General features: G+C 52.9%; 1 protein-coding gene across 1 annotated transcript; it reads left to right on the forward strand.

Annotated features, from left to right (window-relative positions):
• Nucleotides 1-84: 84 nt before the first annotated feature.
• Nucleotides 85-27,996, forward strand: VDAC1 (voltage dependent anion channel 1). Its single transcript, XM_062189164.1, has 9 exons — nt 85-169; nt 10,446-10,518; nt 11,300-11,349; nt 12,839-12,991; nt 13,082-13,134; nt 19,182-19,409; nt 24,938-25,088; nt 26,232-26,289; nt 27,108-27,996. The coding sequence occupies exons 2-9, from the start codon at nt 10,452-10,454 to the stop codon at nt 27,197-27,199; spliced, it is 852 nt and encodes a 283-aa protein (XP_062045148.1). The 5' UTR covers nt 85-169; nt 10,446-10,451; the 3' UTR covers nt 27,200-27,996.

Here is a 27,996-nt window from a genome sequence, read left to right on the forward strand (position 1 = left end):
GCGGGGCCCAGGGGCGGAGCTCGCCTGGCCGGGCGCGCAGGGCCTGGGCGGGTCCGCGCCGCCGCCGTCCGCGCCGCCCCGCCCTCGGCCCGCCGCTCGCTGCGCCCCGCTCCTCGGCGCCGCAGCCTCCGCCGCAGCCGCCGCCGCTCCCGCCGCCACCGCCGCTGAGGTAGGCGCTGCGGCCTCGGCCGGGTCTCTGCGTGCGTCCTGGGCCGCGGGCCGGGCTCCCGGGGGTGGAAAGCGGGAGGGCCGGGCGAGGGCGACGCGGCTCGGAGCCGGGCCCGGGGAGGGAACGGAGCGGCTGGCGCGGGCCTCGAGGATCAGCGGCGCGCAGAGGAGGCCGCGCGGGCGGGCCTGGGCGGGCCCGGGCTTGGGGCGCGACGCTGGGTGTGCGGAGGCGCCTGCTGCCGGGGACGGGAGGCCGTCGGGGCGGAGGGGCCGCGTGGAGGTCCGGCCCCGCGGGTCCGGGTGACCTTCTCCGGCGCGCCCTCTCTTCCTCGGCCCTAACGCCCCGGCCCAGCAGAGACCCCCGCCACCCACGCTTGCCGAGTCGGGACCACGGGCCTGTGCGGGCTGCGCTGCCGCCGCTGGGCGAGCGCCTGGGGCTTCGTGCCCGCGAGCGCCCGGCCCCGCGCAGGCCTGGGGACGCTGGCGGCCGGCACCTCCCGTGCGTGCCAGCGGCCAGAGTCGGCTTAGGCCAGGGCAGGCGTTTGGCCCCAGCGAAGGAGACCCCCGCGGGGAGCGCTGTGGCCCCCGCGGCCTTCGGTCGCTCATTCATTCGCCCCCTGAGGCTGTGCGGCCCGGAAGCTGGCTCCTGACCTGGGATGTGAGGCCTGCAGTCCTAGGCGCGTGCCCAAGGTCACACAGCTGGGAGGGCGCCGAGCCTCGGCCTGCTCGCTCGTGGAGTGGGGGCGACGGCGTATGTCACCCCCGATTGGTTTTGGGGAAGAGTAAGCCGGGACGGTGAACACGAAGCCTTCGGAGCCGTGCCCTGCCGGGAGAAGGCCTCAACTGGAACCCGACTCTCACCCTTGAGGTCAGGGGAGGGCGGGGCCGGCCGCGGTCCCCGCAGGCCATTTTGCTCCACGTGGGATTCAGCGAACTTAGCTCCAGTAGCTTTCAATGTTCTGATGGCTGGATTGTTAGCAGGCATGTGTCTAGCGGATATTGAGGGATTTTCCGGGTAAAGGGTGAGGATCCAGCTTGCTCACGCAGGCCTTGAATGCAGGGCGGCTCCACCTTACCCTGAGCCTGTTCCACCCCAGGCCCCAGGGGAGGGGGCTCCCGTTGTGGTCCTGGCAGGGCCTGTGTGGACTCCCCCTGGGGCCTGCCTGCTGTAGCCCTGGCCAGGGAGCTCCTCTGTGGTCTGCATGTTCTCAGCACCTGCGGTGGGGCCTCTGGCACGCAATAGAAGGGTGTGTGGGGCAAACACTCTTGTATCCACCCCTGAGGACAGAGGGTTGGCTTCCTGTTCCAGCAGCGGCATGGAGCAGGTGCATGTTGAGTGTTGGTGGCATTCTTGAATGGGCACATGTGGGAGCTGTATGCCCTGGACCTGAGCATCCCTGGAGGGACCCAGTTCTCCTAGTCCCTGCCTGAACACAGCCCTGCCTAGCAGAGTCATAAATATTTAGACTGGAATGGGAGGTGCAACCCTGGAGCAGTGAGAAGCTGACTGTTTCCTGATGTGAGCTAGCTGCTTTGTGTCCTTCCTTTTCCGTCCCCATAGGAAGCTCTGGGCTTGCAAGTGGGGGGCTGTGGGTGAATCCAGTTCTCCCAAAGGCGCTTTCTTCCACTGGTGGTGAGGGGAAGGGTGTGATGGGCACCTGGCCCCTGCGAGTGGGGACCGCTCTCAGCCATTGCTTGGTTTCACTTGTGTGCTTCCAGATGGGGCTGCAGGCAGGCAGAGAAAGCTGGGGCTCAGGGGGACCACGCAGCAAGGAGATGCCTGCTGGACTCCAAGCACATGTGGACAAAGGACTTCAAGCGGGTGGTGAGGAGGGTCACTCACCTCTGCTTCTAGCCGTTAGTGTCCTTGCAGCACTGAAGCCCGCTTTGCCCTCGGTGAGACCTCCCACATGTGCTGTCTTTGGTGCTGGTGACTGGACGAAGCACCAGTGTGGCTGAGAGCCAGCCTAAACCTGCAGGAAGCCCGCAGGGGGCTCACTGCAGTGGTAGCAGCTGAGAAAGGTGGGCCAACTGGATCTTCCGCCCTATAGCTGCTTCTCAGAGAGGACCGGGGTGAGTGGATGGCCGAGCTCTGCTCCCAGCACTGCTGGGAAGAGGCCTGCAGAGCAGGGTTCCCAGGGGCGGTTTGGTATGAGCCACCAGTTCTGGTACAGGCCAGGTCACTTTGCTGTGCCTTAGTTTCTCTGCTGTAAAAGCGTGGTGATCATCGTCACAGTCCTTGTGGTCACCCTCCTGGGGGCTTGCGGTATGTTCTGTAACCCCGAGTCCATCGCCTGCGAGCCCTCAGGGAGAGGTTCGGTTGCCATTGTACAGGTAGGGGAACACAGAGAGGTGAGGGAACTACTCCAAGGTCACACCGGTCAGCCGAATGGAGTTGGATTCCAGGCCTGGTTTGGCCGGGGCCAGCGCCTGTGCTGTCAGCACTGTGTTTGTCACTCCGTGGGCCGTTTTGAGGAGCTGATGGATGTGAATATGGTTTAAGAAGTGGAAGTGGCTGTTCAGATGGGAGCCGTTACCCTTGTACACCGGGCAGATTGTTTATAAGCCCATGGGCAGTGGACGGGGGTCTCTGGAGCCCCCGCTGTGGATCTTAAGGACAGCATTGCTGTGTGTTCATTAAAAGGGTCAGTTTTCCCTGGGATGAGGTGGGAGTCGCTCAGTTAAACAACACCTTGTTGTGGACAGGGAGGACTCTGGACCCTGGGGTTGATGGTTACCTTTGGCAACCTGCTCAACAGTCTTCGTTAGCATAAGAGATGAGCTTGCTGGGTGCTGGCTGAGCACCAGCCCCTGTGCTCTGTGCTTCGTCTGAACCAGCTCCTCAGTCCTCCCCATGGTGCCAGGCTGGGTGTGTGTTCTCCATGTTGGAGCTGTAGAAAAATGACAGGTGGAGAGGCTCTGACTTGCCCAAGGTCATACACCTAGAAAGTGGTCTAGGGTCAGAACTCGGGCCCATTCCAGCCCTGAGGCTTGCCTGCCCAAGTGCTGTCTGTGTTAGCCCCTCTGGGTCAAGCCAGGCAGTGGGGCTGTAGGAACGTGAGGTGCCAGAGGTCAGGCAGGACCCAGACCATGGGTGTTGGCCACAGCCTGGGCTTTCTCCCCTCCATGGGCGGGTGGGCAGGTGGGCAGGTGGGCACATGGGCTGCCCCCAGTCAGCTGCATTCTCCTGAGTCTCGCCGAAGGCCGTGCTGGTGCTGGCCCAGCTGCCAGGGCGGTTTAAAATAGAAGCAATGCTGGAAAGCTGGGCTGCCCCTGTGAGACTGTTGCGGGAGGGAGGAGGGGAGGAGAGATGTTTTGCAAACGCAAACCTGCTGCCAGAGCACAGGGCCATGGTCTTTACCAGCATCCTGGAGGTGGACCAGGGACTGTTCCCCTGGACGGCCCCTTCCCTGCAAGAAGGTGTGGCTGTGTGTCTGTGAGGGTGAGCTGGCCGTGCTGGGGAAGTTGCCTTTCCTTTGGCTCTAATCCCTGGCTGGTCTGATGTCCCTTCTGCAGACTGGCCAAGCCACTAGCATGATGTTGGAGAAACAGCAGTGCCAAAGGCTTTTCCCTAACTCTGTCTCCCCCAGGGGAATCCTGGGGTAGTGTGTTGATGGAGACCGTGAGGACTGATAGCTGTGGTTTGGGTGCTCAGTGCTCAGAGCCCTTGAAGGAATCAGGGTTATGCTTTCATGGGGTCATCCAACAGAGTTCAAGCATTTGTAAAAATGTGGGCGGGGTGTGTGGTACCCAGCTAGGAGTGTGGCCTTGGGAGAGGGGGCACAGCAGTTAGAGAAGCTGGGAGGGAGATGGAACAGGGGCAGGGGGCTCTCTGACAGGAGCTGTGGCCATCGGTAGAGGGAAATAGTCACTGTCCACCTGAGGCCCTGTCTGAAGGGAGCCTGGCAGTGGATCCTCAGACCTCCTTCTCCAAACTTCCGTCTTCTGCAAGTGCCTCCTGTTGGTTGCACCCAAGCATAAGCCCATTGCCCAATAGCTCCAGGGCATGGAAGAGGCTGTTGATCTGGAGGTGCAAGAAAAGAGCTTCCAATGTAATGGGTTGTGGTTCGAGCACTTGCCCTGTGCCAGGCCTCCTAAGTGTTCCAGCCATTTCCCTAACTGCTTGTATCATCTCCCTTGGGAAGGCGCTGTTAGCCACATTTTGTAGGTGAGATGAGCATGCAAGTACCTTGTACAAGGCCACACAGGTGGTGAAGGCCAGAAGCACTGCCTGGAGTTGCTGCCCTGCCACCTGGTCCCTGGATGGACTGGGAAGTGCCGTGGCAGGGAGGCTCCCAGACCTGCCACACCCTTGCCCTTGGAGGGGTTTTCATGTTTAGGAGCTCTCCTAGCTGTTAGTGGCTGAGCGTGGAGGACCCACACCACTCTACTCTCCATGTCAGCCATTGCAGTGGTGGCTTGCCCTTGGCCCTTGGGTCCTTCTGAGGGAGCCTCTGCAGAGAAAAGGGCGTATATCAGGGTGGGTCTCTGTGGGTGCTTGGTGCCTGCTTGCCCTGGGGGCTGTCCTAGCTGTTGGGCAGCTTCAGACTGAGATGGGGCAGCAGGCTTGCTGTGTCCTCCTGACCCAGGCCCTGGGCTGGTCTGGGAGTTCTGCCTGGTCCTGCCTCCTGGGCAGGGTTTGCCACCTGTTGGGGGTCACCTGCAGGTGGACCTGCTTCCGTAGGCCTTGCCAGATGACCCTGCCATCCCAGTGTGGTTGGAATCTGTTCTTGGAACCAGTATAGACTCTGGGTAACTTTTCCTTGTGGTGTTTCTGTTGTGACTGCCTGTTGGAAGCGACATGGCACAGCATGGCTGAATTTCAGACCCTGGCTAACTTTTCAAGTTTTCTGTCTGAATCCTTAAAAATACAAATAGATGTGGCTTAAATAATGAAGTAAAATAAATGGGCATCGTATTTGTTTTATTTTTACTTGAAGGAGGGAGGGATACAGAGGGCTGTCTTCAGTGTGCTACTTCAGTCTCCAAGTGCATGCAGTAGCTGGACTGGGCCAGATTGAAGCCAGGAGCCTGGAGTCTGGAGCCTCATCTGCTGTCTTCTAAGGTCTGCATGAGCAGGAAACTGGAGTTAGGAGTTGGAGCCAGGAGTTGGAACCAGACTTCAAACCCAAGCACCCTGATACAGGTGCTGGAATCTCAGCTGGCGTCCTAGCCGCTGTGCCAATTGCTTGCCCCCACCTCATTTTTTTTTATTTTCGTGTAGTTTCTTTACTTTGCAGGTACCTCAAATTGTGGTCATCCACCGCCCTGCTGATGGTGTTTAGGTTACTCCTGAGCATTGTGTTACAAGTGCTGGGGCTGGAAGTGTGCACATAACACCTCCTTGGGTGCCTTGTTTACTACTGTGGGGTGGATTCCTGGGAGTGGAATTGCCACTAGGGTTATTGCTGGGTGATTGTCCTTTGAGAAGTGCACCTGTTGTGTTCTCACTTGGCATGAAGGAGAGTCACTGGTTTCTACACGCTCACTGACACTGGATATTGACCTTTGTATTTTTGCCAATCTGCTCGTTAAGTGAGCTTCCCAAACAGATGTGACAGGCACCCCACAGTGGCTCCCAGGGACCCTGGGAGTAAAGTCCAGTCTTGGTTTGAGGTCAGACATAGAGCCCCCTTCCAGAGTTGGTCAGACTCCAGCTGAAGCTCAGCTCCCTACCCCAAGGTGGAGGCTGGAGTGGGCAGTGGGAGTCTCCCTCCTCTAGCAGTGCTGGTACTACAGGTGCCTCCTTCCTGGTTACATTGTAATGTGCTTAGTAGTCCCTGTTGTCAGATACAAAGTTTCTACCCACCCATTACAGTGATACTTTGATGCTCATTAACTCATCAAATAGCAGTTTGTATCAAATGCCTGTTATTTATGGAGCCTTGGCATCCTTTATTTGTTTATTTTTAAAAGATTTATTTATTTGAAAACCAGAGTTATGGAGAGGCAGAGGCGGTCTGCTGGTTCACTCCCGAAATGGCCGCAATGGTGGGAGCTGAGCCAATCCGAAGCCAGGAGCTTCCTCCGAGTCTCCCATGTGGGTGCAGGGACCCAAGCAGTTGGGCCATCTTCTGCTTTCCCAGGCCATAGCAGAGATCTGGATCAGAAGTGGAGTAGCCAGGACTTGAACCAGTGACATTTTAGATGCCGGAAGTGCAGGCTGTGGATTTACCGGCTATGCCACAGTACCAGCCATTATTTGTTTATTTATTTGAAAGGCAGAGTTACAGAGAGAGGTGAAGAGACCGAGAGATCTTCCATCTGCTGGTTCACTCTTCAAATGGCTTCAACAACCAGGCCTTGGACAGGCTGAAGCCAGGAGCTTTAGAACTCCATCCAGGCCTCACCTATGGGTGGCAGGGACCCAAGTACTTAAGCCATCATCTGCTGTCTTCCCACATGCACTAGCAGGGAACTGGATCAGAAGTGTAGCAGCTGGGACTTGAACTGGCACTCATGCTTGCTTGTACAGGATATCTGCACTGCAGGCAGTAGCATAACCTGCGCCACAATGCTTACTCATGCTTTGGCATCAACACATGTAGCTTTTGAGTTTTTGAAAATTATGTATTATGTGAGAGGCGGAGGGGCAGTTGGAGATCTTCATCTGCTGGTTCACTCCCCAAATATGTATCACAGCTGGAGCTGAGCCAAACTGAAGCCAGTAGCCCAGCACATCACCCAGGTCCCCTGTGGAGACCTTCCTAGTGACAGGGCTTGAGCTGTCCTCTGCTGCCTCCTAGGTGTCCGTGTGTAGGAAGCTGGATTGGAAGTAGAGTAGCTGGGATTCAAACCAGGCATCCTGCCATGGGGTACAGATGAAGCCACTGTGCCAAACACCCACTGTGTTTGCCATATTTGGGATACATTTTTGCATGGCAGGTTCTGGAGTGCTTTGAGTTCAAGGATGTGACTTGGGGGTAGGTGTGTGCGAGGGGTGGGGACACTAAGCAGAGCAGCTGTGACTGTCAAGCAGCTGGTGCGTCAGGGAGGGTGTGTGCCCCCAGATGGAGGTTACGTAAGTGTGTTATGCAGACCGTGCCGGCTGATACACTATCCCTGGCCTCTGAGTGTACACTGTGGGCTGGATTTTCATTCCTTAGCTGGAGTGGAGCTTGAATAACTTCTCAAGGTCAGCCAGAAGAAGGTTGGGTAGGTGAGCAGGCAGCCTGTAGAGGAAACTGGGACTCGTGTCTCTTGGTGTAGCTGGCTTGTCCTTCTCAAAGCCATCAGTGATTGCCTGCAGGCTGCTCATCCTGGTCCTGCTCCTCCCTTTTACCCCACTCATCCTTGGGAACCGAGTCCTTGGCTCTGCTTGGAGCCTTCAGCAGGCAGAGAGACCTGGACTGTCTTCCCCAGGCCATCTTCTGGTTTGTGTCTGCATGTCAGGCCGCCCCACTTCATGGTTGGTCTCTGGAGGCTGGGTTTGGAAGGCCTGTAGGCTGGGTACTGCAGAGACAGATGGGCTCTGGGAGCTGCACAGACCTGAGTGATTGGAGCAGATCAGATGGAAGGAGGGACTGGGAGGGGCCAGGGCTAGGGTTCCGCCCCCGAGTCAGCACCCGGCAGGGTTCTGTGCCTAGTTCTCTTTCCCGCAGGTCCTGGGTGATCATTATTCCTGCCAGACAATTACTTCTGCAGTGGATTCTGAGAACCATGAAAATGGGTGTTTTCTGGGTGCTGTTGAGTTGTCAGGAAACTGAGGCTTTTAGGGAAAGGCTGTGCTGTGTCAGGCTTTTCCTGAGTCTGGTCAGATAAATGCAGCGAGGGTCTGGTGTGTGTGGGGTGGGGAGGAGGAAGCAGGGGGTGCACAGCACTTGGGCCTTTTGTGAAGAGTCAGGCATCTTTCTGTGCTTCAAGGGCCGTTGACTCCATGCAGTTGGGGCTCCTGTGTGACTTTCCTCTGCAAGGTGCTGTACTGGGCGGGGGGGGAGGGGATGCTACTTGGGCAAGCACACGCCTCCCTGAGGGTCTCTGGCTAAGCAGGTGAAGAAGGGATGTGACACAGATGTGAGAAAACAGCATCTGGAATTGCTAACATGAAGGGCACATAAGAAAGTGTTCTGGCTCATGGGCAGTTCACCTGCCAGCAGCTCGTACCAGTGAATGGGCAGTTGTGGCACCTGAAGGAGGGAAGTCTCCAGCCCCAGGAGAGCCTGGCTGTATCTGGGCTCTGCCCTCCCTACTCCCTTGACCTTGGCAGTAATCTCCTTAGTGGCTGATGTTTGCTGCAGCTGGAGTGTATTTTGACAGGTGGTTTTGCTTGCTGGGTTTTGAGGATTAGTGATAAGAGAGGGCATTTGGGGTATATTAAATGATGGGTGTGCTGCCTTTTCCCTGGGCAGTGAACCAGTGCATGTGTGAAGGCTACTGTATGGGCGCAGTTTCTGGGGTGGATCTTCTATGGGGCCAGGGCCAGGAGCAAGTCTTTGGTGATGCAGCCCATGGCCCAGGATTCTCCTCCTCTGCCCCCAGGGCGCAGCACCAAAGAGGGCTTCCTGGTGGTTTTGTGCTGGCTTCTTCCCAAAGAGGGCCAGGTGTGGTGGCTGAGGCATTGCCACCATGAGGCAGGGGGTATCTGTCAAGGACTTGGAGCCTGTGGGTTTGGGAGGAAGGAACAAGCTGGGATAGCTCAGACTTAAATACCAGCGAGGCAGCCCATCTTCTCTGCTCTGATCCTAATGTGGGCTGAGCCGCCTATGGTTCCAGCCTGGTCATGTGCAAGAAATAACAACAGCAGCAGCAACAAAAATAGGACGGAGTAAACAGCTCACTGCACTTCTCTGCTCTCACACTGACATGAGCTGGGAACAATGAGCAAAGCTCTGAAAGAACGAGATAGGGCCCAGACCGTGATTTTGTGATCTGAAATTGTGGTGCTCTCTGGTTTGTTGTACAGCAGACCCGGTGCCCTGTGGGCTCCCTGCAATGTCTCTGAAGTGAAGGCCTGGGTCACAGCTTCCGGTTGTGATACTGACCCCTGGGGTCATCTGAGCTGCTTTACAGCGGGATGCTGGTCACCAGTGACTGCAGTGTGTTTGTGCACGCGTACTTGGGTGTATGACGTCCACTGTGGTCATTTCAGCATACTGTATTTTAAAAATGCATGGAAGTGTCCTTTGGGTTCATTGAGAGGAATGATTCTGCAGATGGAAAAGGGTGACAGGTGGCACTGTTCTCATGAATAACTCTCTCCTTCTGGACAGAGCACACAGGACATTCTTCAGGATTGGGATTTTAATTCTGTGTGCACAGTTTCAGAATATTGCCTTCTAGGGGTTCTGTGTGGACAAGGACTATTTGAATCATTCTTTTTTTTTTTTTTTTTAACTTATTTATTTGAAAGGCAGAGTGACAGGGGGAGGGAAAGACAGGGACAGAGACAGAGAAATATCTTCCATCTGTTATTTGACTTCCCAGTCACACCTGGGCTAGGCTAGAGCCAGGAGCTTGGAACTCCATCCGGGCCTCCCATGTGTGTGACAGGAACCTGAGTATTTGAGCCATCATGTGCTGTCTCCCAGGCTCATTAACAGGAAGCTGGATTAGAAGCGGAGGTGGGACTCGACCTGGGACACTCCTTCATGGGATGTGGGCATCCTCAGGGGCACGTAGCCTCTGCCCCAAGTGGGTGAAGTGCCCATCTCGCTCTCCCTCAGCACAAATTGAAGTTACATTTCCTGGAGGTTGCGGCTGGATTTCTGGCCATGAGCATGGCCGGCTTGGTGAGGAATGTGGCTCCCTCCCTGTGGGCTCCCCTCCAGGGCAGAAGCTGTGTGAGAAGTTGGGTTTGTCTGGCACCTTGTGGCTGTGTCTGTTGAGCTGTAGAATCAGACCCATGCAGAAGACCTGCTGCCACGAAAGGCTCTATTTCTCCTCTACACCTTTAATGTCCTAGCGGCCAGCATCCTTAAAGATCGGTTTTATTGGCAAGAGTGCTGCAATTCAGTAGAGAAGCTGACTCGGGAGTGCGTCTTTGGCAGTTAATTCATTCAGCAAATATTTCCTGGCTCCTACTGTGCCCCGGGCCTGCCTTAGCCCTGGAGAAGCCGAGCAGAGGAGGCTGAACCTCCGACAGCAGGGGCTTACTGGGGCCTCAAGCCCTAGCTGCAAACAGGTACAAGACAACGCACACTGCTGCTTGTATCTGGGAACGTGAGGCACCTGGAACGTCTTTTTTAATTGGCTGTTAATTGTAGCTAATAATTTTTATTGATTGTAAACTAATTTCCATAATTACCAGCATATTTATTCTGGCGGTTCTTTTATTGCAGTAGAAGATGGCTGTACCTCCCACATATGCCGATCTTGGCAAATCTGCCAGGGATGTCTTCACCAAGGGCTACGGTGAGTGGAGCCGGGAGGGGACCCTCTTCAGCTCACAGGCTGGGTGGGCATGTTTGCGATTTTACCCATAACAGTTTGGGAGGCCCCGGTTGGTCAGCTGTTGGGCGCTTCTTCTTCTTCTTCTTCTTTTTTTTTAAGAAGATTTATTTATTTGAAAGTCAGAGTTACACAGAGAGAGAAGGAAAGGCAGAGAGAGAGAGAGAGACAGGTCTTCCATCCACTAGTTCACTCCCTAGTTGGTTACAACAGCTGGAGCTGCACCAGTCCGAAGCCATGAGCTTCCTCCATGTCTCCCATGGAGGTGCAGGACCCCAAGGATTTGGGCCATCTTCTGCTGTTTTCCCAGGCCATAGCAGAGAGCTGGATTGGAAGTGGAGCAGCCAGGACTCAAACCCGTGCCCATATGGGATGCTGGTACTGCAGGCGCTGGCCTCTTGGGCACTTCTGTGCCAGGGAGGGAGATGAGCTCTGCTGGTTGTGCCCCTTTCGGGGCAGGCCCATGGATTGCTGCCGATGAGTGGACCCTAGCGTCTTCCCTTCCACAGGTGCAGCAGCTCTGTGGGTGCAGATTCTAAATTTAGCCCACTGTGTGCACGAAGCCGATGGGTGTGTCTCTGCTGGCTGTGGGACACCTTCCTCTCAGCCCCGCGGGGAGTGCAGGTGACGCCCACGTGGGGCCCAGGTGGGGTCAGCACCCAGAGTGTTTGGAAAGGGCTGAAGGGCGGAGATGCTGTTTTTGGTTTCATTATTTCACCTGTTAACTGCGGTCTTCTTTCTGTAGGATTTGGCTTAATAAAGCTTGATTTGAAAACAAAGTCCGAAAATGGATTGGTAAGTTGTCTTACTCGCACAGAACGTGTGTGCTTATTGTTAACCACATAACTGCCCAGGTGTGCCTGGCAAAGCCAAAACAATGCGCTGAGACTGGGGAGGTTTGTGGTCATCACAGTCATGGGGTCCACACTGGCGGTCCCCAACTCAGCAGGTGCTAGCACTCAGAACATCACAGCAGACCTCATGTAGTTCCAGTTTTCCTTGGATTTCTTGTTATAAAATTGACCTGTGCCTAACTACATAATTATTAAGAAAACTCACTGGTCCCCTTTATTTATTTCAAAGGCAGAATGACAGTGAGAGACAAAGAGAGATCTTCCATCTGCTGGTTCACTCCCCAGATGGCTGCAACAGCTAGGCTGAAGCCAGGAGCCAGGAACTCCGTCTGGATCTCACTTCAGTGGTTGGGGTGCAAACACTTGGGCCATCTTCTGCTGCTTTCTCAGACGTGTTAATAGGAAGCTGAATCAGAACCAGAGTATTTTTTTTTTGACAGGCAGAGTGGATAGTGAGAGAGAGACAGAGAGAAAGCTCTTCCTTTTTGCCGTTGGTTCACTCTCCAATGGCTGCTGCGGCCGGCGCATCTCGCCGATCCGAAGCCAGGAGCCAGCCAGGTGCTTCTCCTGGTCTCCCATGGGGTGCAGGGCCCAAGCACTTGGGCCATCCTCCACTGCCTTCCCGGGCCACAGCAGAGAGCTGGCCTGGAAGAGGGGCAACTGGGACAGAATCTGGCACCCCAACCGGGATTAGAACCCAGTGTGCCAGCGCCGCAAGGCAGAGGATTAGCCTGTTGAGCCATGGCGCCGGCAGAAGCAGAGTATTGTACAGGTGTCCGTATTGGCTGCTGGCTTTGCAGGTGACGGTCAACCTGCTATGCCACAGCGCCAGCCTATGGTTCCCCTTAGGTTGTGCATGGAGTCACTGTTGGAAGGAAGGAGTTTTGGGCTTGAATTACTGCTCTGTCAGCCTTAGCCTGGTGCTGCTTCTCTGTCCTTGGCTGGAGGCGGGATGGAATGGGAGTGCCGAGTTACAGGGGAGGGAGGCATCTGTTGCCCCCCATTGCCGGTGTCTCGTTGTTGTGAGTTGGTCCCGGGATGCAGGCTGTGGCTCCATATATCTCTTTTTTTTTTTTAATTTTTGACAGGCAGAGTGGACAGTGAGAGAGAGAGACAGAGAGAAAGGTCTTCCTTTTGCCGTTGGTTCACCCTCCAATGGCCGCCGCGGTAGCGCGCTGCGGCCGGCACACCGCGCTGTTCCGATGGCAGGAGCCAGGTGCTTATCCTGGTCTCCCATGGGGTGCAGAGCCCAAACACTTGGGCTATCCTCCACTGCACTCCCTGGCCACAGCAGAGAGCTGGCCTGGAAGAGGGGCAACCGGGACAGGATCGGTGCCCCGACCGGGACTAGAACCCGGTGTGCCGGCGCCGCAAGGCGGAGGATTAGCCTGTTGAGCCACGGCGCCGGCCAATATATCTCTTGTTTGTAGGAATTTACAAGCTCAGGCTCAGCCAACACTGAGACCACCAAAGTGACGGGCAGTCTGGAAACCAAGTACAGGTGGACCGAGTACGGGCTGACGTTTACGGAGAAATGGAACACCGACAACACACTGGGCACCGAGATCACCGTGGAAGACCAGGTACTGGAGCCTGTGACGAGACGTGGATTCACGCACACCTGCTAGCCTGCCTTGTCACTAAACTTGCTGCCGGTTTTCTTTTCCGTTCAGCTTGCACGTGGACTGAAGCTGACCTTCGATTCCTCCTTCTCGCCTAACACTGGGTAAGAGTCTCATCTCCTCTCTCCACAAGGACCTTCTGTGATGTTGCAGGCACTGGGAGCTGTTTGTGACAAAGGGTTTTGGGGACGGGGCTGACATCCTCTGGGACCTGTGAGTTTGAGTTCCGTGGTTTCGATATAGTCCCAGGACATACTCATGCCCATTCATGAATGGACTGTGCTGTGACAGGCACTGCTTGGTTCAGGAATGATGTTTCCTGGACAGACGTGTTTTCCAGTGCCTCCCGCACTTGTTCCAGGCCCCTCTAGGGATCTGAGGGTATCCAGGCCTTGGGTGTTAATCCACACCCCACCTTGCTGCCCCACCTTCCTTTCTTTGGCTCATCAGTCAGCCATGTTTCATAATAAAGATTCTGCCCTGTTTGTGTTTGCCTGGCCTTGGCCGTGGAGGCTGTAGGATTTCCGCTTGAGTAATGCTGTATTTTATGTGCTGAGGCTGCTGCTACTGTGAGTGGTTGACGCTGAGGGATAGCAGGTGACGTTTGGAAGCCAGGCTAACTGGTCCCTGTTCCCAGCCCCCCTCTGTCAGGCTGGCTTCTTGCTCAGGGACCCTGAGACAGTGAAGGTCTGACTGCAGGGTTGCTTCTGGGGCTGTGCTTTTCTGCCCCAGGCCCTTGGACACAAGCAGAGCAGGCTTATTTGTTATTGGGGCCCCAGTTCCCAGGCGCTTGTCTAAGTGGCCGAAGGAGCCGTTCTTGTCCCCTGTACAAGCTCGCTTTTTCCTGCTCCAAGTGGTCGTCTGCTAACCCTGGGGGAATTATCCACTGATGAGGGATCGGGGCATGTACTGAATTTTAATCTTTAATTTTTTTAATTAGTGAAAATTAAAATGAACATATAAAACCTACCATCTCAGCCATCTCTGAGTGTGCAGTTCAGTGGCATGATGAGGTTCATTTCTTGCCACCCTGTGTTGTTTTCTTCCCTTCCTCTTGCCTTTTTTTTCACCTTCCAAAAAAGTTTGCTCGCAGGAGGATCTACCAAGTCCAGGCTCTTCTCTTGTTCTCTCTGCTGCAGCTGCTCCTGCCAGGGCTATGCCTTCTTGCTTGTCCCTTTGCCCCCGGCACTGTGCGGTGATCACGGTCATGGTCGTTACCCATGGGGTTTCCGGTAGGCTCAGGGGCTGCATGACACGCCCAGAGGCTGTGCCAGCTGTCCTGTTGGCACACTTGGGATTTGTAAGGGATTTCCCATTAGTTTTGAGAGGTTTGCAGAGAAGGCTCCAGACCCTGCAGTAAGAAACACAGGAAAGTTTTTTTTATTTTGAGATAATTTCATACTTATAAAAATGCAGTAAAAATAGTATGTCAGTATGTCGAATTCTGTTATGTCCTTCTCTCAGCCTTATATTGACATAGAACAAATTAATGTGTCTCCCGATGCCTTGCTGATCGCGATCCTGCTCTGGATCCTGCATTGCACTTAGGGGTCTGGTCTCCTTGTCTCCTCTAATCTGGGGCATATTTGTGATTTTTTTTTTTTTTGGTTTTCATGACCTTGATGCTTTTGAAGAAGAGTGGCCAGTTTTGCAGAATGTCCTTCAGTTTGGATTTGTGTGACGCTTCCTCGTGTGTAGGTTCAGGTTGTGCGTCTTCGGGAGCTGCAGATGCGATGCACCAGTGGGTCCTCGGTGCACCGACTCAGGAAGACCGTGGTGACACGCCCCAGTGCTGGCCCTGCCCACTTCAGCTTTGCTCTTTTTCTTTATTTTTTAAAATTTTATTTATTGAAAAGTCATAGTAGCAGAGAGAGGGAGAGACAGAGATCTTTCATCTGCTGGTTTATTTTCCAAATAAAAATGCAGCCAGGAGCCAGGAGCTCCATCCAGGACTCCCAGTGGGTAGCATGGGTCCGGGTACTTGGCATCATCTGCTGCTTGTCCAGACGTGTTAGCGGAAATCTGGATTGGAAGTGGAATAGCCAGGGCTTGAATTGGCACTTTGGTATGGGCTGTTGGTGGTGCGAGAGGTGGCTTAACCCACTGAGTCACAGCACTGGCCCCTGGTAATACAACTTCTGTCGCTTGGGTACGGTGATGCCTGCCTGGTCTTTCCACTGTAAAGCTACTGTTTCTTCTTTGTGATGAACAAGTGTCTTGTGTGTTCTTTTTGTTTTGTCTCACAAGATAGTAGCATCCACTGGTGAAGTCTTGCAAGCAACAGTTAGGTTTGGCAATTGATGAATTTATGTTCCTGTCATGTTTCGCTTATTAATTAATTGGAATCTAATTTAGGGAAGCGCTGTCCCTTCTGCCCCTTGTGAATGTCTGTATTCGCGTGGGTTCACGGATGTGGATTTTATCCTCAGGGTTAAATCCTATTATTATTTATTTTGTTGCTCCAGTTGCCCTGCCTGTGGCCATTGGGTGCTCTTTCAGCTTGCATCCTGTGTGCTTTGCCCAAGCCTCCTTGTTCTTTTGGTTAGTTCTTTATTTCTGGGTTCAGAAGTTGTCCTGGACTTACGTCAGACGTGTTCCTCCCGCCGCTGCTGTCAGCTGTATCTCCAAGAAGCCCTGGAGAATGATCCCTTGGAGAACGATGCGGGGATGCTCAGCTTGAGGGTGCCCGGTGTGTGTCTTGCTGGCCCTGGGTGTTCAGGGCTGGTTTTGCCGACTGCTGTTGGGGATTGGAAAGGAATGGTGGCTTGCACAGTGACTGAGGGTGCAGCTCGGGAAACATCTGGTGCTTGCAGGTTGCGGAGTGTGGACCACTCCTGGGTGACGCTGCAACCTCATTAGCAACTGGCACCTACCCTGCATGTCTGCCCCAGCTGAAGCCTGCTTGGTAGTCACAGAGCAGATTCATACATCTCTCAGGTGCTTGTCAGATTAGCACCACTGTTTAAATAGCTTAAAAAAAAATCCCCTTAATGTGGACAGAGTAAAGACTCCACAGCTGTGGTACGCAGCGACAGAAAGAGTAGAGCCCTGTGGATAGGCCTGAGCCCTGGCCCCGGCACTGCCCCTTCCTTTGAGGATCTTGAGCTACTGGCTGGAATCCAGGGAGACAGTGGGTGGTGCAGTTGGTGAGCAGAGACCCTGCCATAGGCCTCACAGCTTGTGGGTGCAGCGACTTTTATCTGGCGCTTGGAGGATGCCTGATGGGTATGTTTCTTGCCACCACCACCCCCTTTAAAAAAACATTGGATTTCTTTCTTTTCCTTTGTAAAAGATTTGTTTATTATTTTTGAAAGGAAGAGTTGGGGTGTGGAGAGAGAGAGAGAGAGATTGAGATTGTATTTGCAGGTTCACTCTGCAGTGGTCGGTGCTGGTCCAGGCTGAAGTCAGGAGTCTGGAGCTCCTTTCAGATCTTCCACATGGGTGGCAGGGTACTTGGGCCATCTTCGTGGTGGTGGTCCAGCCTAACACACCACAATGCCAGCCCCTTCCCTCTCTTTTTAAATGTCAGCACCTCAACAACTGTCTCACCAGTCACACTGCCCAGCTGGGTACCCAGTGGACACTTAACCAAAACCCAAGCTCTCTCCCCCCAAGAACGGGGAGACCAAGGTGGATTTATTTAAAATTTTTCTTACCGAGAGAGACCCTAGTTGGCTGTTCCTTCTTCCCTTTGAAGCTTTCCAAACTTAAAACTGAGGTCCTGAGGCACAAATTTCATTGTTGCTTGGGAAGTGTGTTAGCTGGTTTTTCAACTGTGACTGCTAAAAGTCTTGTCTCATTGAGAACTTAGAATATTTAACATTTAATATTTTACTATGGAAAGTCTCAAACATAAAGTGTTAAGTCCTCGACTTGTTCCTGTCTGCTGGTTTTGTGATTGCCAACTCGAGGCTGATCATATTGTATTTAGATGGCCAGAAATACAAATCCCCTCCACCCTTACATTATTTTAAGTGAAAACAGCCCATAATTTCACCTGTAAGTACTTTAGTGTGCATTTCTAAATGGTAAGGATCCTTTATAAAGAAGCATAACCATCATCCCAGTATTGCGTGGGAAAACACTAGTCTTAGTTCCTCGATGCTGTCAGATCTCTAGTCTGCTCGGGTTTTCGTGACTTTCACAGATCAGAGTTGTCATGGGAAGCTGCAGGTGCCCCTGCTTCCGGCTCTCCTCTTCTACCTTGTCCTTGACTTGTTGACACAAGGTCGTGGTTCCTGTGGGGTTTCCTTGTGTGACTGTGTGGTGTCATTTAACTTGTTTCCCTGCCCCCTCCCCCCCGCCATGTTTTCTGGAAATCTGCAGGTCCAGGGGCCTCATCTCATTGAGACTCCTGTAGGGATGGGCTAAAACCTGCGGGCTCCGTGTGCTTCCCATGGGGTGCTGGTGCCGATCAACATTCAGTAACTCCTTGGAGAGTGTGTGAGAGGGACACTTCCACTTTCATAATTCCCTCTTCACTTTCAGCTTGAGTCTTTCTTTCTTTCTTTTTTTTTTTGAGGGGGAGGGGGGCAGGCAGAGTTAGACGGAGAGAGAGAAAGACAGAGAGAAAGGTCTTCCTTTGCTGTTGGTTCACCTCCCAAATGCCTGCTACAGCCAATGCGCCGTGCCAATCCAAAGCCAAGAGCCAGGTGCTTCCTCCTGGTCTCCCATGTAGGTGCAGGGCCCAAGCACTTGGGCCATCCTCCACTGCCCTCCCGGGCCACAGCAGAGAGCTGGACTGGAAGAGGAGCAACCAGGACAGAACCGGCTCCCCAACCGGGACTAGAACCCGGGTTGCTGGTGCCGCAGGTGGAGGATTAGCCTAGTGAGCCACGGTGCCAGCCAGCTTGAGTCTTTCAATAAAGAGAACCTACTGCTTAACTGTGGTTACTTTGAAGTATAGTTATTACTGTAAGAAAGGTACAATGAATGTTTAATCCTTTTAAAAAATATTTATTTATTTATTTGTTTGAAAGAGTTACAGAGAGGCAGAGACAGAGAGAGAGAGAGAGAGAGAGGTCTTCCATCCACTGGTTCACTCCCCCATTGGCCGCAGTGGCGGATTCTACCAAGATGAGCCAGGAGCTTCTTCCGGGTCTCCTACATGGGTGCAGGGGCCCAAGGACTTGGGCCATCTTCTACCACTTTCCTAGGTCATAGCAGAGAGCTGGATTGGAAGTGGAGCAGCAAGGTCTCGAACCAGCACCCATACGGGATGCTGGCACTGCAGGCAGTGGCTTTACCCTCTATGCCACATCGCTGGGCCCTAATTGTTTTTTAATTTACATTTTTGGGAGTGACCAATTGGTTCTCTAAAGGTGATGAGTATATGTGTTGTGAATTCCCAGATAAGCCTATTTGACATGTTTCAGTCTACTGCTAATATTGTTTTTATTTAAATAATTTTTTAAAGGTTTATTTATTTATTTGAAAGGCAGAGTTACAGAGGCTGAGACAGAGAGAGAGAGAGAGAGACATCTTCCCTCTGCTGGTTCACTTCCCAAATGGCTGCAACAGCCAGAACGGGGCCAATGCAAAGCCAGGAGCCTAAGGCTTCTTCCCGGTCTTCCACACGGGTGCAGGGCCCAAGGACTTTACTGCCTTCCCAGGCCATCCATAGCAGAGAGCTGGATCAGAAGTGGAGCAGCCAGGACTCAAACCGGCACTCATATGGAATGCTGGCACTACAGGCTGATGCTTGACCTACTACACCACAGTGCCAAGCCCCACGATTTTTTTCTTTATTTATTTATTTGAAAGTCAGAGTTAGGGAGAGGGAGAGTCAGAGAGAGAGGCCTTCCATCTGCTGGTTCACTCACCAAACGACTGCAGTGACGGAAGCTGGGACAGTCTGGAGCTTCTTCTGGGTCTCCCACATGGATGCGGTAGCCCAAGGACTTGGACCATCTTCCCTGCTTTCCCAGGCCGTTAATAGGGAGTTGGATCAGAAGAGGAGCAGCTGGGACTCAAACTAGTGCCCATATGGGATGCCGGCACTGCAGGTGGAGGTTTTACCCAGTCTGTCACAGTGCTGGCCCCCTAAACTGAGATTAAAACAAAAATTTAGGATTCCCTAAATTTGGATTTCTTGGAATGATTCTCCCTAGATGAGTTTGTTTTGATTTTAATACAGTTTCTTTTCTTTCAGGAAAAAAAATGCTAAAATCAAGACAGGGTACAAGCGGGAGCACATCAACCTGGGCTGTGACGTGGATTTCGACATCGCTGGGCCCTCCATCCGGGGTGCTCTGGTGCTGGGGTACGAGGGCTGGCTGGCTGGCTACCAGATGAACTTTGAGACTGCCAAGTCCCGAGTCACCCAGAGCAACTTTGCCGTCGGCTACAAGACCGACGAATTCCAGCTCCACACTAATGTGTAAGTGTATATGTGTGGGGTTCGAGTGAGTGTGGTGGGGAAGTGCTTTGTATTGCTAGCTTTTAAAAGATTTATTATTTATTGGAAAGGTGGAGTGACACAGAGAGGGATAGACAGAGGGAGAGATTTCCTTCCACTGGGTCACTCCCCAAACACCTGTAACAAGGCAGAGCTGGGCCAGGCCAAAACCAGGGGCCAGGAGCTCCATCCTGGTCTCCCATGCGGGTGGCAGGGACTCAGTGTTTGAGCCATCATCTGCTGCCTCCCAGACATGTTATCAGGAAGCAGGAGTGGAAGCAGGGTAGCTGTGAGTTGATCCTGGACACTCCGATACGATAATTGGGTGTTCCAAGCAGTGGCTTACCCTGCTGTGCCACAGTGCCAGTTTCCATTGTTTTAAAGTCTGTTTTTAAAATGAATTCATCTTTTTTTTTTAGAAGACAGAAATATTTTCCAACTGCTGGTTCACTCCTCAAATGGCTGCAATGATCTGGCTGGACCAGGAGATTCTTCTGGGTCTCCCACTTGGGTGCAGGGGCCCCGGCACTTGAGCCGTTTTCCTTTGCTTTCCCAGACACATTAGCAGGGAACTGGATTGGAAGTGGAGCAGCTGGGTGTCAAACCAGTGCCCATGTGGAATGCCAGCACTGTAGGCCATGGCTTTAATCTACTGTGCCAAAGTACTGCCCCCCCCCCCTTTTCTCTTTGCAGATTTATTTATTTATTTATTTATTTGGACAGATATAGACAGAGAGAGAGAGAGAGAGAGAGACAGAGAGAAAGGTCTTCCTTCCGTTGGTTCACCCCCCAAATGGCTGTAATGGCCGGCACTGTGCCAATCCGACGCCAGGAGCCAGGTGCTTCTCCTGGTCTCCCACACGGGTACAGGGCCCAAGGACTTGGGCCATCCTCCACTGCACTCCCAGGCCACAGCAGAGAGCTGGACTGGAAAAGGAGCAACCGGGACTAGAACCCAGCACCCATATGGGAGGCTGGCACTGCAGGCGGAGGATGAGCCAAGTGAGCCACCGCGCTGACCCTTATTTGTTTATTTGAAAGGCAGAGTTACACAGAGAAGAGAGAACTCTTTCATCTGCTGCTTCACTCCCCCAATGTCCACAACTACCGAGGCTGGGCCAGGCTGAAGTTAGGACCCAGGAACTCCACCAGGGTCTCCCCTGTTAGCGTCAGGGCCCAAGCCCTGCTTTCCTAGGTGCATTAGCAGAGAGCTGGATCATAGCACAGCAGTTGGGACTCGAACCAGCACTCTGATGTGGGACCTGGTGTCACAAGCAGTAGCTCAATCCTCTGTGCTACAGCGCCAGCCCTCCAAGTCCAACTTTTAATCACTGCAAAATTAGTTTGTTGGCATTCCATGAACCAGATGGCTTGCTAGTATTTGTGTGTTTCCCACCTATCCATTTCCTGAAGTGTCTTAGGTTTTCTTCCTTAAAAAAGTTTATTACTCATTTGAAAGGCATGATAATAGAGACAAAGAGATCTTCCATCTGCTGGTTCATTCCCCAAATACCTGCAGTCGCTAGGGCTGGACCAGGCTGAAGCCAGGAGCCAGAAACTCCATCCTGGTCTCCCGTGAGTGTGGCAAGAAACCAAGCACTTGGGCTGTCATCTGCTGACTCCCAGGTGCATCAGCAGGAAGCCGGATTGGAAGCAGAGCAGCTGTGACTTGATATTATGCAGTCGGGAAGCAGGTGCCTCAGATGGTGTCTTGTCTTGGTGCACCAAACCTGTACCTGCTTACGTGCTTCCTATTCTGTGAACACTAGTGTCGCTGCTGGTATGCACAGAATGACTGATTATCACAGCAGGAGCAGTGTCCATCAGGAGGGTGCCTGCCCTGATGTTTGCTGGGCCCTGGGGTCCTCTCAGTTATCTGTGGGGTGTAGATGTGGCTTCTGTCTCCATCATACGCAGCATCTTCTCTGCAGGCTGGGGCGTTTGGAAGTCAGACTCTGGCAGTCCGGCGAAGGGAAGGGAAGACTGCTGATGGGCGCGAAGTTTGTAGTTGAGCCTGAGAGTTGCATTGGATTTTGGTTAAGGGAAGCAACATTTTCACCCATAAAAGTCCTGTTTTAGTTCTAGAGGAGAAACCTACAGCACCAGTTACCAAGTTTCTTTCTTTCCACTAGAGGTCACTGGTGGAGCAGCTGGAACTTCAGTCGACATCCGACATCCGTATGGGATGCTGACACCTGGCACTGCAGGTGGCAGCCTTACCTTCTGTGCCACAACGCAGGCCCCAGACTACTTCTTTTTCTTTCCTTTTTTTTTTTTTTTTAAATTTAATTTATTTAAGTGAGAGGAGGGACAGAGAGTCAGAGAAAATGAACTCAGATGCCTGCACTGGCCAGGGCTGGGTCAGGCGAAAGCTGGAAGTCAGGAACTTGATGCAGGTCTCCTGTGTGGCAGGGACCTGCCTTCCTGAGCCATCATCTGCTACCTCCCAGGGTACACAGTAGCAGGAGGCTAGAGTAGGGTGCAGAGTCAGGACTTGAACCTGGGCACTTCCACACGGGATGCAGGCGTCTTAGCCACAAGGCCAGGTGCCCGCTCCAGAAGCGTTTTTTAATTTAGATTTTGGTCTGGAATGGGAAGCAGTAGCTTGGCTTGGAATTGGGAACTGGCACTGATTCTAGGAGGAACGGGGGCTGTTAGCCGTCTCCTGCAGACGCCTGAGCGCCACCATTTATAGAAACACGTGGGCGTGGGTTGGTTCTGGAGCGGGGGCAGCTGGCAGCTCACTGGGGTTGCCCTGCAGTAGTCCAGAGTTGTGCACCTGGTCTTGGTGCCATAGAGATGAACTTGAATGAGAGATTCACTGTGTTTGCAGTTTTTAAAAGATTTATGTATATGTTTGAAAGGTGGAGTGACAGAGATGGATCGATCGATCGATCTGTCTTCCATCTGCTGGTTCATTCTCCAAATGGCTTCAGTGGTGAGGCTGGGCCAGGCTGAAGCCAGGAGCCCAGAACAACCAGGCTTTTCATGGGGGTGGCAGGGAGTACTTGCCACCGGTACTCAGGTGCATTGGAAGGGAGCTGGATCAGAAGTGGAGCAGCCAGGACTTGAACTGGAGCTCGGATATGGGATGCTCTTCACCAGCAGTGGCTTAACCGACAGCACCACAGTGCTGGCCCCTGTTTATGGCTGCACACACCCAGCATGGGGAGGCAGCATTGCGTTCTTGGTTTTATGATATTCTGTAAAAGCTGACCTTTTAAAAAAGGTACATTTATAAGCTCAAGAAAATTTCCCCTCTCAAATGTTAGACTAAAGTCACTCAAAAATCTTATCCTTTTCAAAAGCTGCCCTTTGGGAGTGTGCTTGCTGTCTGAGGGAGACGGCGTTCCCTGAGAAGCAGGTGATGCCCCGTGGGCGCACGGTGGCTGCCTGGCAACGTCAGGTGGAAACCGAGGATTCAGAATGTATTCATGCGTCTGCGTCAGGGAGAATATGTGTGAAGAGCAGAGAGTTTGTACTGAAACAGCAATAATTTGTTCTGGTATCCTTAGGCACTGTGTTGTATTCCACAGCACATACATTCTGACTTCACGGTTACCAGTGCCATTCCCACTGGAAATACTCCAAACGATGAGGCAGAACTGTGACGCTGGCTTTGTGGTTAAAGGTGTGGGAGAGGGGCTGGCACTGTGGTGCAGCGGGTTAAGCCTCCGCTGCGTCCACAGCCTTCTATGACAGAGCCTGAGTTTGAGTCCGGCTGCTCCACTTCCTATCCAGCTCTCAGCTAATGTGCCTGAGAAGGCAGTGGATGGAGGCCCTGGTCCTTGGGCTCCTGCCACCAATGTGGGAGACACAGATGGAGTTCCAGCCCTGGCCATTGCAGCTTGGAAAGAGAGGGGGAGAGACAGATCTTCCATCCTCTGGGTCACTCCTCAAATGGCCGTAGTGGCCAGTACTGGGTCAGGTCGATGCCAGGAACTGGGAGCTTCCTCTGGGTCTCCCAGGTGGGATGGATGCATGGGTCCAAATACTTGGTTCATCTTCCACAGCTTTTCCTGGGTTGTTAGCAGAGAGCTGAATCAGAAGGGGAGCAGTTAGGACATGAACCGGCACCAATATGGGATGCCGGTGTCGCAGGTGGTAGCCTTATCCACAGTGCCACAAAGGCAGCCCTTGGTAAATAAATCTTAAAAAAAAAATGTTGGAGAGAGTCCAGGCAAGCTTGAAGGCCAGCTGGTGCCAGGAGCATGGTTATTCCTTTTTTGAAATTAAGTCTTGAAATTTTGAAATTAAAATCTTCCTTGTATTTTTATCAAAGGAGCCCGAGCCTGTGGTTAGAAACTCGGTGCTAAAGGAACAGTCTGACCCGCCTCAGCCTGCTCATCCCAGCTCCCCGGTGGCAGGCATGTTGTCTGTATTGGTGTCCCTGGTTCCCTGTGGAGATAGGTGCTTCTGGCCAGCATCCGTGTGCACTGTGCCTGTGAACAGCACAAGCAGTAGTAATAGGTGATGTGTGTGCAGCCCTCGGCCCGCAGGCAAGGACAGACTGCAGCCTCTCGGAGTTTGTCATGTACCGCTCTGGGGTGGGGGTGGCGATGGCACACCTGTGTGTACAAGGCTGTTCTGCAGCTCTGCTGATCTGGGCAGGCTTCTCGGTTCTGAGAGCTCGGTCAGGAGGAGGAGTGGAGCAGGGATGGGAAGCGGATAATCCCAGTAGTGGAGGCAGTGTCCTGTGTGTGGGAGAGGGGAGGAGGTGTGGCCCACGGGGTCTCCTTCACCACAGCAGGAGGCTCCTTCTGAAGTCTCCCGGGACGTAGGATGCAGCGGGGGTCAGCGGAGTGCCCAGGTGTGTGGTGGGTGGTCTGAGCTGTAGGGCGGGGCTGTGCTTCCAGCTGTGTCCCTGTGGCTGTGCTGTTTCCAACTGTGTCCCCAGCTGTGGCTATGTGTCCCCGGCCGTGGCTGTGCCGTTTCCAGCTGTGTCCCCGGCCGTGGCTGTGCCGTTTCCAGCTGTGTCCCCCGCCGTGGCTGCAGCAGATGGCACCGAGTGCTTTCGGCTGCCTTGTGAGGGACTCGAGTGGCCCGGCCTTTCCTGCCTTCCCTGGTGGTGGTCTCTTCTCATTCTTGCTTCTCCCCTAGCATTTTTATGATGGAATCATTGATAAAAGTAATAACCTATAGCAGTAGAAAAGAGAAACCACCCCAAACCCTGGTGCCCCAGCTGCTGCTTCTACTTTATCGAGTGTTTGGAAGCAGATTTGAAGCTCCCTGCAGCTTGAATAGTTGGCTGGGTGCCTTTGGGTGTTCCCAGCAGAGGGCTGAAATAGCTTTTCCATTCTTCCGAACCTTCCAGACTCCATTCGTCCTCAGTAGGCCTTCTGTAACGTGCTACCTGTTCTGTGAAACTCGGTGAACTTCTGCCTCTCTCAGTACCAGCGATTGGTTCCATCCGTCTCCAGCGTCCCTGTGTTCTGGGTGACTCCGGCGTCTCTGCCAGGGCCAGCCCACCAGCCTGGGCAGATGGGCATCGGTGCTGTGTGTGTTTGCAGGAACGATGGAACGGAGTTTGGCGGCTCCATTTACCAGAAGGTGAACAAGAAGCTGGAGACGGCCGTCAATCTTGCCTGGACAGCAGGAAACAGTAACACTCGCTTCGGAATAGCAGCCAAGTATCAGATCGACCCTGACGCCTGCTTCTCGGTGGGTACCTGTGCGATCACGCCTCTCAGGCCTGCCTGTTCCGGAGGCTGGAACCCTCAGGATTGCTGGAGTTCTGTGCTTTGGCTTGGAGATTTTCCTGCTGTGCAGTGGGGATAGTGATTACCGTGGGTGCCAGGCACCATGGGCAGCCTTTACACCTCATCCCATCTGAATAGATGTGTAAGAATCATTCCTGTTTTGGGAGGTGAGTGGCTTCCTCCGGGCGTGCAGCAGCAAGTGCAGGCCCGAGGTTTGAGGCAGATGGGCAGGCCGTTGGGCCCTATCCTGTAACCTGGCCCGTTCCGCCTGACCCGCCGGGTTTTAAGCTGTCTTGCATTGCATACTGAGATATCAGCGGTCAGTTGGCGTCTTACCTAGTAAGCCCCCTGGAGTTGCTCACGGGCCTTTGGATGCTGGCACGGCTCTGCAGTAAGTCATGTTGGCTCACGGCACTGCAGGCCACATCTGTCCAGGGGAGAATGAGGAAGTCTCGTGTTGCAGAGAGGTTTCTCTTCTTGGGGGCATAATTTATGGACAGCCCTGTTGAGCTGGGAGCTGGATTTGGCTCCCTTAATGTTCGGTGCATGGACATAAGGGAAAGGGGGCCTCAATTAGCACAAAGGGTCGGCCAAGAGGCTTTGTTCTGGGGAGGCATGTCAGGCTGCAAAGCACCATTTGAGCAGGAGAGCGCACACCTAGGTTTGATGTATCTTTTATTGAATTTAATGAATATTTGATTGAAGGGGTCATTGGAAAGATAATTTGATTCTGAAATCCACAGGTTTTTTTCTTTTTTTTTTTTTTTTAAGATTTGTTTGTTTATTTATTTAAAGGGAGAGGGAGAGACAGTGAGAGATCTTCTATCTGCTGGCTCACTCCCCAATGGCCAGTGTCTAAGGCTGTGCCAGGCTGAAGCCAGAAGCCAGGAGCTTCTTCCTGGTCTCCCATGTGGGTGGCAGGGGCCCAGTCACTTGGGCAACGTTCTGCTGTTTTTCTCAGGTTATTAGCAGGGTGCTCATACAGGACGCCTGTATCTCAGGCAGTGGCTTTACCTACTGTGCCGTAGTGCCGGCCCCTGGGGTTGGTTTTGGAGATGGAAATGGGAAGAACTTAACGTTTTAGCTGTCTGATCTTTCTGTCTAGGCGAAAGTGAACAACTCCAGCCTGATAGGATTAGGATACACTCAGACCCTAAAGCCAGGTACGTCTTGGTTGTGTGTGAAATCACTTACTGTGGTGCTAGCTCGCTGCTTGATCTTTTTGCTTCTCCAGTGCCTGTGTAGTATATTGTTAATGAGTATATGTGAGGTTTTATAATTGAACGTTTGCAAAACGGTGCGGGGCCACCATAAAGCATTGAGAGAATATGAGAAATAGGAACCTAGAGAAAAAGATGGCCCGGCAGACATCTGTTACATTTTTGGATATTTTCTTCCATCCCTTTTCCATTGTGTATCCAGTGCGAGTTTTCAGGACCGACCTGGAAAGCATCCCCATTTAAGACAAAGGAATAGGAAAAGGGGTTTGCAGGTTTCCTCTGTATGGCTGGGTACACCAGTTTATGTTGTATTAGAGCTTCAGGAGATAATACTACCTTTGAACCCCAATATCTGAAATTCAGAATCAAGCTGCAAAAAGTCTTAAGATTCCAGGGTGCTCCCTGGATTCAGGCTACTGCAGGGAGAGGCAGTTAATTGCCTGTGCATGTGTGTACGCTGTGAGTGTGAATGCATGCCCGCAGGTCTCACTCATAGTGGGAGCTTGGACGTTGATGGTGTGGTGCCAGCAGGGGAAAAGACTCACTGTAGTGGGGGAGGATGGGAGGGAAACAGTGTGTGATTCCAGAACTGAATTCAGGCAGGCGTTCTTGGAATAATTGGGGTCATTTCATGAGGACCCAAGGCCCACGTAGTTTGGCCCCAGTGGTGACAGCTGGAACCAGTTCTGAGTCTGGGGTTCACCACCTCTCTTCTTTCCTCCACCCCTCCCCTCTCCCGTTCCCCGGTGCCCCCTCTGCAGGTATCAAACTGACACTCTCAGCTCTGCTGGATGGCAAGAATGTCAACGCTGGCGGCCACAAGCTTGGTCTAGGACTGGAGTTTCAAGCATAAATGAATACTGTACAAGCGTATAATTTTAAACTATTTTGCAGCATAGCTACCTTCAGAATTTAGTGTACCTTTTGATGTTGTCTGTCTGGGATGGAAGTGTTGCTCAGTATCACGTTAGAGCTTCAGGTTACAGGTGTTACCCTACAGAGGTACAGAAGAAACCCCAGTCCAAGGAGAGATCCTTGCAGCTGCAGACTTGGGGGACTTAGTGACTCCCAGAGATGCCAGGTTTCTTTTTTATCTACAAATGGATGCAATGGAAGCTGATACTGTGTGGACACTTTATAAATCCACATTGAGTGAATGGAACCGTGGCCTCCTAGCCTTGCGGATGAGAGGCTTATTGCTTGATGGGGTGTACAGACTCATCCGAAAGGGACTTTTTAGACAGATCTTCATGACCTTGCCCCACCCCAGTCCATCATCTCCTCTTTTACACCAAGAGTAGTTTGCTGGGTGTGGTAGCTGTGTCCTTCGTGCCATTCTGGGGTGGAGAGGGTGGATGTGACGAAGCCAACAATTCAGACTCAGTTCTTTCCCGTGTTGCTCAGAGCATGAAATCACTTCTCTAGCTCAGGCGAAGCGTGGGGCAGAGCCGGTGTGGTTGTGATCCTGGGGTGACAACACCCGGAATCTAAATTGGACTTCTGTTGTATTCTCACCACTCAGTTTATTTTTTAGCAGTTTAATGGGTACATTTTAGAGTCTTTCATTTTGTGTGGAATTAGATTCCTCCCCTTCAAATGCTGTAATTAACATCACGTAAAATAAAACTTGAATAAAATATTGAAACCTCA

The sequence above is a fragment of the Lepus europaeus genome, chromosome 4 (genome assembly GCF_033115175.1).
Source record: "Lepus europaeus isolate LE1 chromosome 4, mLepTim1.pri, whole genome shotgun sequence".
NCBI classification, from domain to species: domain Eukaryota; kingdom Metazoa; phylum Chordata; class Mammalia; order Lagomorpha; family Leporidae; genus Lepus; species Lepus europaeus.